General features: G+C 33.0%; 1 protein-coding gene across 1 annotated transcript; it reads right to left on the bottom strand.

Annotated features, from left to right (window-relative positions):
• Positions 1-472: 472 nt before the first annotated feature.
• LOC149904443 (uncharacterized) lies at positions 473-3,025 on the bottom strand. Its single transcript, XM_090107227.1, has 6 exons — positions 2,490-3,025; positions 2,227-2,319; positions 1,825-1,890; positions 1,554-1,622; positions 1,132-1,206; positions 473-998 (listed from the first exon to the last, which is right to left on the bottom strand). Exons 1-6 carry the CDS (start codon positions 2,590-2,592, stop codon positions 862-864), a joined length of 543 nt encoding a protein of 180 aa, XP_089963353.1. The 5' UTR covers positions 2,593-3,025; the 3' UTR covers positions 473-861.
• Between the last annotated feature and the right edge of the window lie 12,632 nt (positions 3,026-15,657).

Raw genomic sequence — 15,657 nt, forward strand, 5'->3', positions numbered from 1 at the left:
GCATACGGTTTATATTTGGGCTCCGTAAATATGATCATGTTTCGGAGTTCCGAAAAAAGCTCAACTCACAGATTAAAGACCAGTAGATAAGCAATGCTATGGTGAAAAGAGATAGATAGCTACGCTTACATTATGTGAGTGAAGGGGATGTAGATACGTTTTTTTTGTCCTTATCTGCGTGGCCACTTTTTTGTTTGGCCCACAGATTAAGTATTAGTTACTACGTAACAGATGCGACAGTGATGTTTTCCATAGTTTCAGTTGGCCAGTTGTGGCGCTGCTGTAGCCTTATCAATTTTGACAGTAATAAGTAGTGTTGCCTACCAGTTCGATATCTATATCTGACTATCGATACTTTAGTGAGGTGCCCATTGTATCGATAAAAATACTACGTACTAGCACAGATTAAGTACTAGATATTAAGTAAGCTCCAAGCGTTATTATTACGAATAGGTATTAAAAATAAAACAGATTTCGTTTTCAATGTTTATTTATTTAATGCTCTTTTTCTTAATTTATTTGTTTTATATTTCATTAAAGCAATTCTATGGATTCCTGCCATTTTTTGCACATATCTCTCCTCTATTTAAAATTTTATTTATAATATTGCTCCAGTTATGGACATGAACCCTAGCAATATATGTTAAAAACATTTTTTTTAAACACATATTGTGTGTTTTCTGACACCCTAACCAGGAAAACTCCAAATCTTGAATTTTTTCTCTTATATTTGCCCCAATTTTGTTTTGGATACAGTTATCGTTTAAATAATTATGTATTATACAACTTGCTTCCCTGTACAACACTAGAAGTTTGGAACTTGGATAAACTAAATTACTATTTTTTTAAATAGTAATTTAGTTACAATACTCCATTATTTCCATAGGCAGCAGCCTGTTTAAGATTTTGTGTGGTTGTTTTACCCAAACTATCAGCAGTTATTTTGGTTATTTGCTTCATAAATTTTCTTTTCTTTGGGCAATTTTTTTTCATAAAATCTGAAAACAAAATTTATGTTACAATTTATTTTGATGATTCATTGTGGTGGTGTGGTTAATAATAATAATTTTATCACTGAAAGAGATGTGAAAAGCACTTGTAATGTACATTATATTACTAATAATAAATTACCTTTACGCTTTTGTATGATACTCTTATTTTCATGAGTAGTTTTTTCTTCTACTGTGGGTTCAGTTAATATATTTCCTGAAAATAAAAGTTATTTTAGTATTTGTAGTGAGCCCATCCATACAAAGACAATTCCACAGTTCCTATTCAAATGTTGTAAGCCCCAGATTTAAACAATGGCAGTTTAACTGTGAGATTGATAAGTCACATACAATAAACATATCTAAGTAACCACAAACTTAAAGATAGTGCAAGTGCACACTATACATATTGTGTGATCCTACATATGTTAGTATATAATTTATGAACACCACATTTTTTAGCATCTGTCAACCTTAAAAAAAAACCTTTTTCTAAATCCCATGTCTCTTGCAATCTGCACTAATAAAATCAAAGTTAACCAGTAAATAAAACCAAATACTAACCTGCATCTTCACAAAGAGTATGAAATTCTATTTCTTTGCTTAAGGAACATGAAGTTTGGTCTACCATATCTGTAAATCGGTAACAAAACAATTACTTTTAAATATAAAGTACCTACAAACATTACATACATATGAAACTTTGAATCTAATAACAGCTAATGGAATTCTCTTAAAAACAGCTTTAAAGTAAAATCTGAGAACATGAATAAAAAACTTACTAAAATTTACAAACATGGATTTATCAACCTATAAACTATCATAAATCACATACCTGTAGGTCTTTTCGTAACAACTGGAATAGCTGGAATGCATGATGGATGTTCATGATAATCATCACCTAAAACCAAAGAACTTATATAAATCTATACTATATATTATTATACTAATATTATAAAGCTAAAGAGTTTGTTTGTTTGTTTGAACACGCTAATCTCAGGAACTACTGGTCCAATTTGAAAAATTCTTTCGGTGTTAGATAGCCCATTCATCGAGGAAGATATAGGCTATATATCACCATGCTAAGACCAAAAGGAGCGGAGCCACGCGGGTGAAACCGTGGAGCACAGCTCGTAACTTATAAAATCCTATCCTGATTACTATATTATAATTTATGTTAAATATAATACCATATTATAGGATAGCTTAAATAAAAATTTGAGTGCATAATACATACCTGCCCTTCCAATGACCAACATATTATCTGTAATATTTTCATTCTCATCTGATTCCATTTTGTGATAATTGTGATCACTCAGAGCATTTTGTACTGTAACAAGTAAATACATATGTAACATTTAAAAATATAATTCAAACACAAATAGAAGGAATGTAAAGTATGTCAAAGTATTTGTTTGGAGCCATGAAACCTGTCTTACCAAATATCAGCTATTTACATAATTTTTAATCATGTTATTTATAGCTCCAGGTAGAACTCACCAGTTTCACTGGAAGACAGGGGCACGCCGTGCGCGTATTTCGTCATCCGTAAATAGGCATGGCCTGCATGGGTATGAATGCCTAAGCCTCTTGCCTTCTTCATCGAACTGATATCTATCGAAGTGTTTCTCACAAACGCGTTTGTGTCGAAGTTGATCTTTCGACAATCCGATGAGGGAGGAATTAGTGGGCACCAGAAAGGACATCCACAGGTTCCTCAAATAATCATTCTGCGGAAAACAAAAAAGCCGATTCGTCGCATTGGTTGCGGTGCCACCACCGACACAGCACTTTAATAGTCCCATAGCAAATTTAGCACTTCTTTACAGTAGAACACTAGTCTATTATATTGTGAAAATCGAGAAAAAAATAATTAAATTATAGACACAATGGTCGTTTCATTCAAATAAATGTCAATTGTCATAACATGGCTTCTCAAAATGGCGCCGTAGCCGGAAACAAGTAGAAACAAAAAAAAAAGTACAGGAAGTAATGCAGCGCCACAACTAGCCATTTTGAAACTAGGCTGTCAGGGCCCTGGTTTGGCCCCTGTCAAACCTGGGCCAAACAAACAAAGCAGATCTGATATTTTATCAGTTTTCTTGTGTCTGTTGTTCTTTTTGGTGATAAACACATTTGGAAATTAATTAAAAAAGTGTTCTGAGTGTATTACGTGTACTGAGTGTATAAAATTATGGGTGGTTGCAGCGTATTAGGCTGTAATAGCCGCACAGAAGGGTTGACTTTAGAAACGTGCGGCACGAATTTCGGCGCGATTTTAATTTTTATCGATCGATAATGATGCCCCGAAACATACATTAGCGGCTTTTCGTGCGGAAACGTGTAATTACAGAAAAATCTTTTTTTTAATTTTTGAGATTATGTTCAAAATTGTTTGAGTTACATTGACAAAACTACAAGAATTGTGTTTGAAAGAGATAACAAATGTCTTAATGTACATATTAAAAACCATAGTTCATTCAAAAGCATTTTGCTGAGGGGACAACAATTCATACGGGTTATTGGCGAGCATATGATTGTTTGGGGCAATATGGGTATGTTCATAAAAAAGTTAATCACTCAGAATGTCTGGGACAACCCATTTGTTGCCTCTGACCCATTTGAGTCCCAGTGGCATGTTGTAAAAAGATTTTTTAAAAAAGATAACTATAACCACCCAGCAAACTTCGGTGATAATATTATAGAATATGTGGAGACGATGGGTGGAAAAAAATAAAATGGATCCATTTATTGCCATTGTAAATTGTATCAAACATGTATACAAGATTTGAAAAATAATTATTTAAAAAAAATGTTTTTATTGTATGTATATTGCACACAAATTGTTTATCACAGAACCGAATCTGTCCACCCCGATTCCACGTGGTACTTGTCTGTCATACACTAGAGTGTATTAAAAAAGTCGGAGGCGCGAAGGAGCGTGGCGCCCGTGTGTGCTGAGGAGCAGGCAGAGTCAAGCGAGCCGGAGTGGCTGAGGCTGGTCGCCAAAGGCGACCAAAAAGCCGAAGCTACGAAGGCGAGTGAAGACTCCTGCCTGCAACGAGGTACACGGGGGCAAGCGCCACGTTCTGCAGCGCCGGAGCAGTCAAGAAAGCCCATAATCTTCGTTATATTTCTAACTACATCACTACATAGTATAAAACAAAGTCACTTTCTCTATCCTTATGTCCCTTTGTATGCTTAAATCTTTCAAACTACGCAACGGATTTTGATGCGGTTTTTTTTTAATAGATAGAGTGATTCAAGGGGAAGGTTTTAGTATATAATTTCTTAGGTTTAAGTCAAAGCGGGCGAAGCCGCGGGCGGTAAGCTAGTATAAATATAATCTCAAAAAAAATTAAAAAAAAATAGAAGGGGGGGTTTCCTCACCCCCCCACTTTATAGGGGGTCTCCCCTCACCTCCCCCCTCCCTTTCCCTCCCCTCCCCCCCCTTAATTCGTGCCGCAAATTTCTAAAGAAATACCGCACAGAAAGAAAAGCTGGTGGAATTTCATTTCATTCGTAAGTAAACAATTGACTAAAGATACATAATATCAGAATCATAATAATTTACTGTTTCCTACCAACTAATCATTCTTATTAATAATATTTCGTGGTAATTTTAGCTTTTAAGTGTAAGATAACCTCAATCACAATGTTGCCTGTAAATGGGAAACAAAAGTCCACAAAATTGAAAAAAAAAACAATGTTTTGTCCCATAGGTTTCCAACGGAGCCCTGCATTCGTAAAATATGGATTGATGCAACTGGTCGTCAGAATTGGGTACCGTCTTTAAATGCGAGAATATGTTCAAAGCATTTTGACGCAAATTTTTTTGTTTGCAAAGCAAAAGTATCTCGCCTAAAGTCAAATGCTACGCCAACAATAAATATTCCCAGCATGAATGTAAGTATTACAGTTTAAGAAGTTGATCACTTTTAAATCACCATCAAAATGCCATTGTTAGTTTTCTATAAAACCCTTAGATATATTATTTGGTAAAAATTTTGAATATGGACCGTCAATGGGGGGGCGGGGAGGGGTGGGGGAGGGGAGGGGGAGTCGGGGGGAACTCCTCGGTACCACTCCCCCCCCGCGCAGACCAGTAGTTCCTGAGATATTCAAGGTCAAAGTTTGAGGTTATAATTGGACCTAAAGTGACAAATAATGGAGGGGAGGATAAACCTTTCCCTTCCCTACACTCCCAAACTCCCTCCATAACAAATTGTTGCACTATATTGCTTCTGCTTCTGCTCCAGCGCTGCGGGAAGTGCAGCCCTATCACCCTTGCGTAGCTAAGTACAGGCACCTAGCTCGCCTACGCTACTGCATTGCTGATGTGGCTATATTATGTAAACTAGTGTTTTGTGTAATGTCATATGAGTACCATTCATTCATCATTCATTAAACTTTTTGACATATTAAATTGCCTTTAATAATAAAACTGATCACTAGTAAAATAAAAGTAAATTATAGAAATAGGTACTTACATTTTTTAGGTTGAATCTGTGCAGTCTGTATCGGTCACACAAAATGATGATTCAATACCATCAACAAGCTCTAGAGGAATTAAAAGGATTAGACAGAAATCAAATGATCAAAATGTGTACCCCGGTGCTAAAACTCCAAAACTGGTTTGTACTAAAAAATACATCTTCACTACATAGTATAATACAAAGTCGCTTTATCTGTCCCTATTTCCCTATGTCCCTTTGTATGCTTAAATCTTTAAAACTACGCAAGGGATTTTGATGTGGTTTTTTTTTAATAGATAGAGTGATTCAAGAGGAAGGTTTTAGTATATAATTTATTAGTTTTTAGACAAAGCGGGCGAAGCCGCGGGCGGTAAGCTAGTAAATAATAATAACAAGTTATCTTGTAATATGTACTTAATACTGGATAAAAATTTATACTTAACCTGAGTAAACTAGGATTTATTGCATTTTATTTGCCATTAATTGTTAGCATTTCTCTTTAAAAATGTATTTATTTCTAAAAGCAGAAATGTTTTGATACCATAGGTTCAAATTTAATAATCCAATTTTTATAAATATTGAAGTATTTTTATTTCTAATTAGTTGCTCGTTGTAATCGGTATTAAAATAAATATAATGGCCTTGATTCAGGATCAGTAAAATTTTAAGATCAGTAGGTACATCTTTATCTGTTTAGATCAGTAAGAAAGTACAGAAGATTTAAATTTAATTTAGATTTTATCAAACCAGTAATTTTAGTCTTAAATTTTAGTGAGTATGGTAAACTTTACATTTAACACTGTAGGCAAATGTATGAAACTGACTAAATTGGCACAATTTTAAATTTATTGTTTGATTACATAATATAATGAATATCTGGTATCAAAATCTTATTTACTTATATTATATTCTTTAGAATCAATGCTAATTTTTATCAGGTGATAACATACTCATTTAATAGTGCATATAGTCACCAAGATGTAATTATTAAAGAGATTAAATAACGGTTATTTCCATACAGTCACACCCCGTCCTGTCACACTGTACTGGATTTATGTAAATTACTCCGATTGGGACACACTGATATTCCATTAACTTGACTGACTGGTTGGCTTGGTTGGTAGTGGCCCTGCCTTCCAAGCCAGAGGCCGTGGGTTCGATTCCCACCCGGGGCAAATATTTGTGTGATGAACATAGATGTTTGCTCTGTGTCTGGGTGTTAATTATCTATATAAGTATTTATTTAAAAATTATATAATATGTATGTTTATCAGCCATCTGGTTTCCATAACAACCGAAAGCTTAGTGTGGGATTAGATTGTCCTAAAATATTTATTTTTTAAACATTTTTAACATAACAAAAGGTGAATTTCAGAAAGTTTTTTAATGAAACTATAACTGTTTAGACTTTTAAATAAAATATGAAGGTAGATTTTCTTTTTAAATTCGTTCTTAAATACCATAATATATTATGTTAAAAGTGTTAAAAAGATTATCAGTGATGGGAATATTTTTTTTCCAACCAGTTACACTATTACTCGATGGGAATTTTTTTCCCATCCAGTAATAGTATGACTGGATTATTATTTCATAAAATTATCTAATATCAATAATTTAATGATACATATTTTCCAGACTGAAAAGCCAATTAACAAGAGTTATAGAAGCGAATTTCGCATCTTGCAAGATGTGGCAAATATTAAAACGTCTGCGCCAGACGTTGCTGCTAAGGTAAGGACGCTCTGAAATCGGTAGATATTATGTGCATAGGTACATAATATGCAAAACCGATTGATAGATTGCTTTATTTATTTACCACTAACAAAATGTTAGTTAAAATATTTATTATTGTGCTGTCGGTACTAAATGATACTTAGCAATAAGATTATTTAAACACAAAAATAATACTAAGCAATGAATTCCATCTAATCACTATCACTACATAGTATAAAACAAAGTCGCTTTCTCTGTCCCTATGCCCCTATGTCCCTTTGTATGCTTAAATCTTTAAAACTACGCATCGGATTTTGATGCGGTTTTTTTTAATAGATAGAGTGATTCAAGAGGAAGGTTTTACTATATAATTTATTAGGTTTTAGACAAAACGGGCGAAGCCGCGGGCGGTAAGCTAGTAAATTTATATTCTAAAATTTATTTTTTCAGTTGGAGAAGCAAAAACAGATTTCAACTAATCGTCTGAAGAAATTGCGAGCTGTTCGTGAGTCGCGGCGGAGACTTCAAAAAAAAGTTGCTAAATTAGAAAATATTTTGGTTGATTTAAAAAGTAAAATGCTTATAAATGTGGAAGAAGCAGAAGTTCTCCGCGGCATAGAAAATGGAAATAAAGATTTTTTAAAAAGGTTTTTGATAGAACCAAATTCAAGGAAACGATATTCAAGCGAATTACGCAAATTTTCGCTATGTCTAAATTTTATAAGCCCAAAAGCGTATATTTACGTACGAAAAACGTTCGATACTTGTTTACCACATCCGAAAACATTATACAATTGGTATAAGGTGGTCGACTGCAATCCAGGATTTACGAAAGAGTCATTTCAGGCTATTAAAACGTTAGCAAACAAAAGTGTTGAAAAAATTTTTTGTGCCGTATCAATGGACGAAATGGCGATTAGGCAACATTTAACATGGGATGGGAAAAAAACGGTGGGCTACGTTGACGTTGGCGACAATTTGGATTCGGACACGTCACTAATTGCAAAAGAAGCCCTTGTTTTCTTGGTGACTGCTATTAATGGCGCTTGGAAGCTCCCAATTGGGTATTTTTTAATAAATGGCTGTAATGGTGAGAAAAAAAGTGCCCTTGTAAAAGCTTGCGTTAATCTGCTTGTCGAGTGTGGAGTTGAAGTCGCCTCCTTAACATTTGATGGATGTCCATCAAATTTTGCCATGGCAAAAATATTGGGTGCTTCTTTAGACGTTTATGACATAGACAATATCAGCCCGATTATCAAAGTTGAAGAACACAATATTGTTATCATTCCTGACCCTTGCCATATGGTGAAATTGGTAAGAAATACTTTTGCCGATAAAAGAAATCTTACGAGCGGAGAAGGTAAGACTGTATCTTGGGAACATATAACAAAATTGCATCAGCTTCAGGATTCCGAAGGTGTTCACTTGGCCAATAAACTGAGAAAACAACATATAGAGTTTAAGAATCAAGTAATGAAAGTCCGGCTTGCAACTCAAACATTTAGTAAATCAGTGGCACAGGCACTTCTCTTTTGTAAAGAAGTCCATATAGAAGGTTTTGAAAATATCGAATCCACCGCAGAGTTTATACAAATAATTAATGATATTTTCGATATAATGAATAGCAGGAAACTGTTTTCTTATGGATTCAAACAGCCTATCAGTACGAACAACTTTTTAAAATTTAAAGAAAAAATTGATGAATTCATGAAGTTCATTAATAGTCTCAAAATAAATACGGATCCAGTTCTAAAATCCGCCCGAAAAACCGGTTTCTTGGGGTTAGTTTGCTGTCTTAAATCGTTAGAGATCCTGTACGAGAAACTAATCAATGCTCCTAATGCGCCTTTAAAGTACATATGCACATACAAACTTTTGCAAGATCACTTGGAAATATTTTTTGGATCCATTAGATCTAAGGGAGGATACAATAATAACCCCACGGCGTCACAGTTCAAAGCAGCTTATAAACGGCTGTTAATTCATGGGGAAATTAAACATTTAAATAATTATGGGAACTGTATCTCATTGGATGATATTAGTATTTTAAATGTTAGCAATAACAATTATACCAACAAGATAAACGCCACTAGTTTGTTAATCTATGACGACGATGACGATGACGAGATTTTACCAGTGGACCTTCCAGAAAGTCATGATTATTTATTAGATGACAAACTTACTGAATTTTCACAAGAAGTGACCATTTATATTGCTGGTTTCATAGTAAAAAAGTTGAAAAAGCAAATTAAATGCTATGATTGTATTCTAGCTCTTCAGTCCACTGAAAAGTTATCTAGATTAATTGCATTGAAGGATGTTGGTGGGCTGAACTATCCCTCAACAGATACAGTTAATATTTGTGTGTACTCAGAAAAAGTAATGAGATTATTTTTGAATTCCCACGAGCCTAGCTTCATTAATGAGAAAACGATGCCAAAATTAGTTTTAAGCGTTTTTAAACATTTTGCCACCAGAGACACTTTTTCCACATTAAAAAATCATATACATGACCAAAATCCCTTTGACAACCACTTATCTTTACTGATAAAGTCAATAGCTTTGAGATATTTTCAAATAAGAATTAATCATGTACTAAAAAAAATTTCAAAAAATGATTTATCAATTAGAAAAAAATATACCAAATTAATCTTGTTCAAAGGTCATTGATTTAAATAATATTTTTAATAAGTTTTTTTTTTCTTTTTGCATGATGCCTCGAATTATTTCTTAATACTATTAGATGTAAATGTATTATTTATTACTATTACATTTATACCAATTAGGGCCGATTTTTCAATGCTTGGATAAAACTTATCCGTCCAATAAAGTATTACACGTTAATATTAAAATGTCACGTAAACTGTCAAATACGGGCAATTAGAATACGTTTTTAAAATGGTAGTTTTATACATTATTCGACGAATAAGTTTTATCCAAGCATTGAAAAATCGGCCCTTAGAATAGTTTTATAATTAAAGAATATATAAATATATGGTTTCCATTTTTGCTAAAAGTGGTCCCCTTTTGCGAAAACGGATCAAAATCACTAAAGTTTTCATTCTAATTATATGTATCTGATTTTATTTATAAATACCAAATACCAATGATGAAGGAAAAAAAGTTTGTGTGTAATACCAATTTTTTGTAATTTATGTCCATAACAAGAAATAGATTTTTTGAAGTAGTGATGCTGGTTTTACTCATGTATATGCCCATATTTATTAAAATTGTGATTAATTTTGTACCTACTTGATTTTTATGTTCCAATATTTGTAATCTGTCTTTAGCACGTAAATTTATACATGTATAACATAACCTATGATAATAAAACACATTGAAACTGTATCTGAATTTAATATTCCTTTATTTGTGATCTTCCCTTCTCGAATGTATATTATGTATATCTAGTATACATCGTTATCTACAGCTTTTTTGTCAGAAAACAGCTTTTTACTCGATGATTTGCAAGGTAGGTGTTATAACTACCTTCCTATATACCTGTCTTTCGAACATAAGTAGAAAAATGAAAGTAGCGCGTTAAAAATGGTAACCTATTGTGATTATTTCCACCCAGTCTCACCCCAACTTGTCACACTGTTACTGACTGGGAAAAAATTCCCATTGGGAAAAATTATTCCCTACACACTAAACATTTGACTAAACATTTACTTCAGACACACTAAACATTTTTTACATATTTTGCAGATAATCTTCAGGACATATTTTTAAAATAAACTATCAGTCTAACGTCCTGAAATTCACATTCATTCAAATAACATTATTTATTTATTGAAGAAAAACTTCTTTAGGCGCGACTAGGGAGTAACTCAGATTTTTTTTCTGACGGAAGTAACGCTGTGTAGTTTCCGCCATTTAAAAATAATAATTCTGATTGGTTGTAAGTATATGTCATATACTACACGCTTCTTGACTTATACGCCAGCTAGTGGCAAATATCATAATCAATTAGGATTATTTATTTTCAAATTTTCAAACGGATCAATTGTGAATAGCAAAGTGAATGAAAAATTCAACAGTTTTAAAAACATTATTTTAAATTGCAAAATTTTTTGAAAATCTCTAAATATACTTGTTTATTTATTACTTTTAAAATAAGTAAATTAAAAATAAATTTTCTGACAATTGCGACATTTTATAATATTCAATAACAAGGTTATATTGACATGTGCGTTTTACTTCAATCGCGCGTAAAGGTTACACGCACACACTTTTTACACTGAATTGTAGTACAATCATTAAATAACAAGAAACAATAAAAAAAACAATATGGTACCAGAAAGATGTAGCACAAATTGTAATAAATTTTTTTCTTTTTTTTGTTGAGCTGAATTTAGAAAAATTACATAAAAATATATGAGTAACTATAATACTTATAAAAAAAACATAACACATACATACAACTACAGAAACTAGAAAGTATAATTTATATATATACCGGAACATATTATATATATCTATATATATATGTATACGATTACACCCGGTACATATTTATAATATGTACCGGGTGTAATCGTTAAGTGTGGGCAGACGATTATTCCGTAACTATTACAGATATCAAAAATCTTTAAGCTGATATTGAAAGTACTATACATTTAGTATGAAATATGACTATTTCAAACATGTATGGGAGCGTTTCATGTAACATTTTTGGGTATTTCTCGTTTTATTTTAAGAAAGTTATTGTCATTTTACTCATTAGGCTAAGTACTTTTAATATCAGCTTAAAGTTTTTTTTTTTATATATATCTGCAATAGTTACGGAATAATCGCCTGTGCACACAACGATTACACCCTGTATACTTGTAAATGTAAATACACTATATAACATATAGTTAAACTTACGACAGAAATTACCCTAAAATTCAGGAAAGTTTATAAAATGGCAACACTCGAAGATAGAGCGAAATGCACTGAGGTGGCCACGCATGTTCAGAATCTAGTAGTGCTAGATCTGTGGCTCAACTGGTTGCCGATTCGCTTGCGGCGGGATGCGCATGCTCTCCAACTACTGTATCGAATTTTATTTGACCCTAAAACGCCAAAATACCTTAAGGAAAGGTTTGAGTTTAGAGGTCAATGTAGTGAGGTTCGTTCATCCGAAATGTTGAGGATAATTATGCCTCAACATCGCACACATTTTTATGATGGATCTTTTACTGTACATGCTACTAAACTCTGGAATGCTCTGCCAGACTCTATCAAAAATGCTCAGTCACCAAATAGTTTTAAATGTATGGTTAAATCTCACTTTCTCAATGTTAGCCGTACATAAAATTTATTTATATTATATACGTATTATTAATTACTATGTATTATTTTAGTATGGTATTTTTCTTTGAATCTCTATTCCCTTTTACTTATTTAGTTTATATCACAATATACAGGGTGTACCAAAAAGTAGTGATGAACGGAAGCTGAGAGGTAGAGGACCTAGAGGGCTATCCGAATCACCCCCATGTATGTTATGCGATTTTTCGTATTTTCGGAGTTATGACGATTTTTTCAATTTTTCACCTATCGCTGAGTACGATGATATTTTCACTCATGCTGACGTCAATGATTGCGGAAGATGCTTGATTTTTTTTGTGTGCTAAGCTGAAAGATAGGCCAATTCAGTATGGTAACATTTACTATCGTTAGATCTTTGAATGGAATAAAAAAAAAAAGAATTAAATGGCAAGAAAGATAAAATTACCCAGTATGTTCACCACTACAAGGGCCCGTAAAAAAATAAAATCACATAAAAAAAGTTTTCCGTTTGACTTTTAAAAACTTGCTCTATCTATCAGATAGCTACCCTGAAAATTTCATTTTATTATTCAGAAGGCTTCAATCGAAAAATTTAAATCTAAATGTGGTAAGTGCAAAAATTGAATTAACATGATGATCATTAAAACCAATAAATAGGTGTTTAATTACCAGAAATTTTTAAAATAACCCCGCTGTTGCTCAATGCAAGTGCGACATCACCGTAAAAAGTTGTCTTTTAAATGTCTGAATGCCCTTTTATCATTTTTAATGGTTTCTTCTGCTACTATGAATTTCCGGGTTATTTCGTCCAAATTGTGGCAGTCCCTCGTCTTTGTAGTATCCCCACGGAAAAAAATCAATAGGGTTTATGTCCGGGGACCATGCAGGCCAGGCTAAAGGGCAAAGATACCCTGAAAGATGGATTGGTCGTTGCAGCCTGCGCATGCGCCGGTGAAGCCTGCCTTAAAGCCTGGCCTCCACGGTCCCTCGACCTAAACCCCATTGATTTGTTTCAATGGGAATATTAAAAAGACCTCGACTACTTGAGAGAATGCCACAATTTGGACGAAATAACCCGGAAATTCATAGTAGCAGAAGAAACCATTAAAAATGATAAAAGGGCATTCAGACATTTAAAAGACAACTTTTTACGGTGATGTCGCATTGCATTGAGCAACAGCGGGGTTATTTTAAAAATTTCTGGTAATTAAACACCTATTTATTGGTTTTAATGATCATCATGTTAATTCAATTTTTGCACTTACCACATTTAGATTTAAATTTTTCGATTGAAGCCTTCTGAATAATAAAATGAAATTTTCAGGGTAGCTATCTGATAGATAGAGCAAGTTTTTAAAAGTCAAACGGAAAACTTTTTTTATGTGATTTTATTTTTTTACGGGCCCTTGAAGTGGTGAACATACTGGGTATTTTATCTTTCTTGCCATTTAATTCTTTTTTTTATTCCATTCAAAGATCTAACGATAGTAAATGTTACCATACTGAATTGGCCTATCTTTCAGCTTAGCACACAAAAAAAATCAAGCATCTTCCGCAATCATTGACGTCAGCATGAGTGAAAATATCATCGTACTCGGCGATAGGTGAAAAATTGAAAAAATCGTCATAACTCCGAAAATACGAAAAATCGCATAACATATATGGGGGTGATTCGGATAGCCCTCTAGGTCCTCTACCTCTCAGCTTCCGTTCATCACTACTTTTTGGTACACCCTGTATATAATATGTATGTGTATCCTTTATCATAGTTATTATTGCACTACCCATTTATGTATTTTGGTATTTATTCCTCTATTGTACCAAAGGTTGTCTGGAAGAAATCGCTCTAAGCGATAAGACCGCCAATTGTACTTAGTGTAAGTTATATTTAAGTGTTTGTATTTCTTGTTTTGTTATCTTTAAGTGCAATAAAGTATTTATAAATAAATAAATAAATAAATTTAAGTATTTATAGGCATTTAAAATACGATTTATACGGCAGGTATTTTTATTTGCCGTATTAAAATATACGACAATTGGCTGAACTGAAGTAAACAAAAATATATTGCATTCTTAAATTCAAATATCTATCTTCGAAAACATTAGTGTCTATCATCTTTATTTTATCTCATTCTGCCTCGCTCCTCCTCCTACTCGGATGTTGGTTGTGCTCAAAGAGTATAATAATATATAGGGTAGTTGTGCTGTTTATTGTATTGTTGTCATTGAGTGCTTTGTTTTTACCCGACTTCAAAAAAAGGAGGAGATTTCACACCGATTTTATTTTTATTTTGAATTTACAACAAAGAATACAAAGTTTGAAAACTCTTAATTCTAAAATAATTGTTTATGACAATAAAATAATTTATGTATCTTTACTTACAGGAAATTATAACAATCATATTACAAATATATTTGAACGAGTGACAATATTATTTTAAGATATTACAGTGTAATAAGAAAAAGAAAAGCAAATGTGAACAAAGATTGTATCATTTAATAAATTTAGCATAGGTACTACATGAACTTTTATAAATGTATGTAGTGAAAAAATGACTAAATGACTAGTACGTCTTGCTAAAAATACATTTAATAGATTTTGAAAGGTATTTACTAATATGTATTACCATAGACAAATATAAATTATATTCGTCCATGGTATTACTAAAACTATTGTACATGTACAACTATGATTTACATTTGATTTTTTTTAATTACACCTTTTTTTATCAACTGGCAATTTAGTTTAGTTTTCTCTAAAAATTTCTGGCAACACTCATGATGATATCGGAACGATTTTATCGGACAATGTGAAAGGGCAAATTGTATCCGATATCGGATATCGGCTATCGGCGTCCGATATCCGATATCGGATCGGATAATGTGAAAACGCTCTAAGGCTGATCTTCAGAAAGAAAGCTGGAAACTTATAAGCGCGTTTTGAAGCTTGTCGGCACCGTTCAGCGCTTATCGGCGCGTGTTCATATATTTTCCTGTGTGGATTACAAGCGCTGACAAGCGCCGGTAAGCTTTCCAGCTTTCTTTCTACATACGCCCTTAGGCAACTAAGGGCGGTTGTAAGTGGTGGCCCACCATTTGCTGGCATATTTACTTGCTCTTCCTTAAAAACATTTTTCTTCAAATTTATCCTTCCTTTTTTTAAATAGACACATTAAGGTTTTAAATATATCATCCCAAATAAT

Source organism: Colias eurytheme, chromosome 11 (assembly GCF_061535395.1).
Source record: "Colias eurytheme isolate Ceu_HAF_F1 chromosome 11, ilColEury1 Martin Lab GWU primary, whole genome shotgun sequence".
NCBI lineage: Eukaryota > Metazoa > Arthropoda > Insecta > Lepidoptera > Pieridae > Colias > Colias eurytheme.

Bases quoted from the DNA above. Each gene is read 5' to 3' on its own strand.
- LOC149904443 (XM_090107227.1), bottom strand. From the start codon at position 2,592: ATGAAGAAGGCAAGAGGCTTAGGCATTCATACCCATGCAGGCCATGCC. The intron at 1,207-1,553 runs GTTAGTATTTGG...TTTTATTTTCAG, and splicing joins TACTCTTTGTGAAGATGCAG to GAAATATATTAACTGAACCC. The intron at 999-1,131 runs GTAATTTATTAT...TTTTGTTTTCAG, and splicing joins TATCATACAAAAGCGTAAAG to ATTTTATGAAAAAAAATTGC.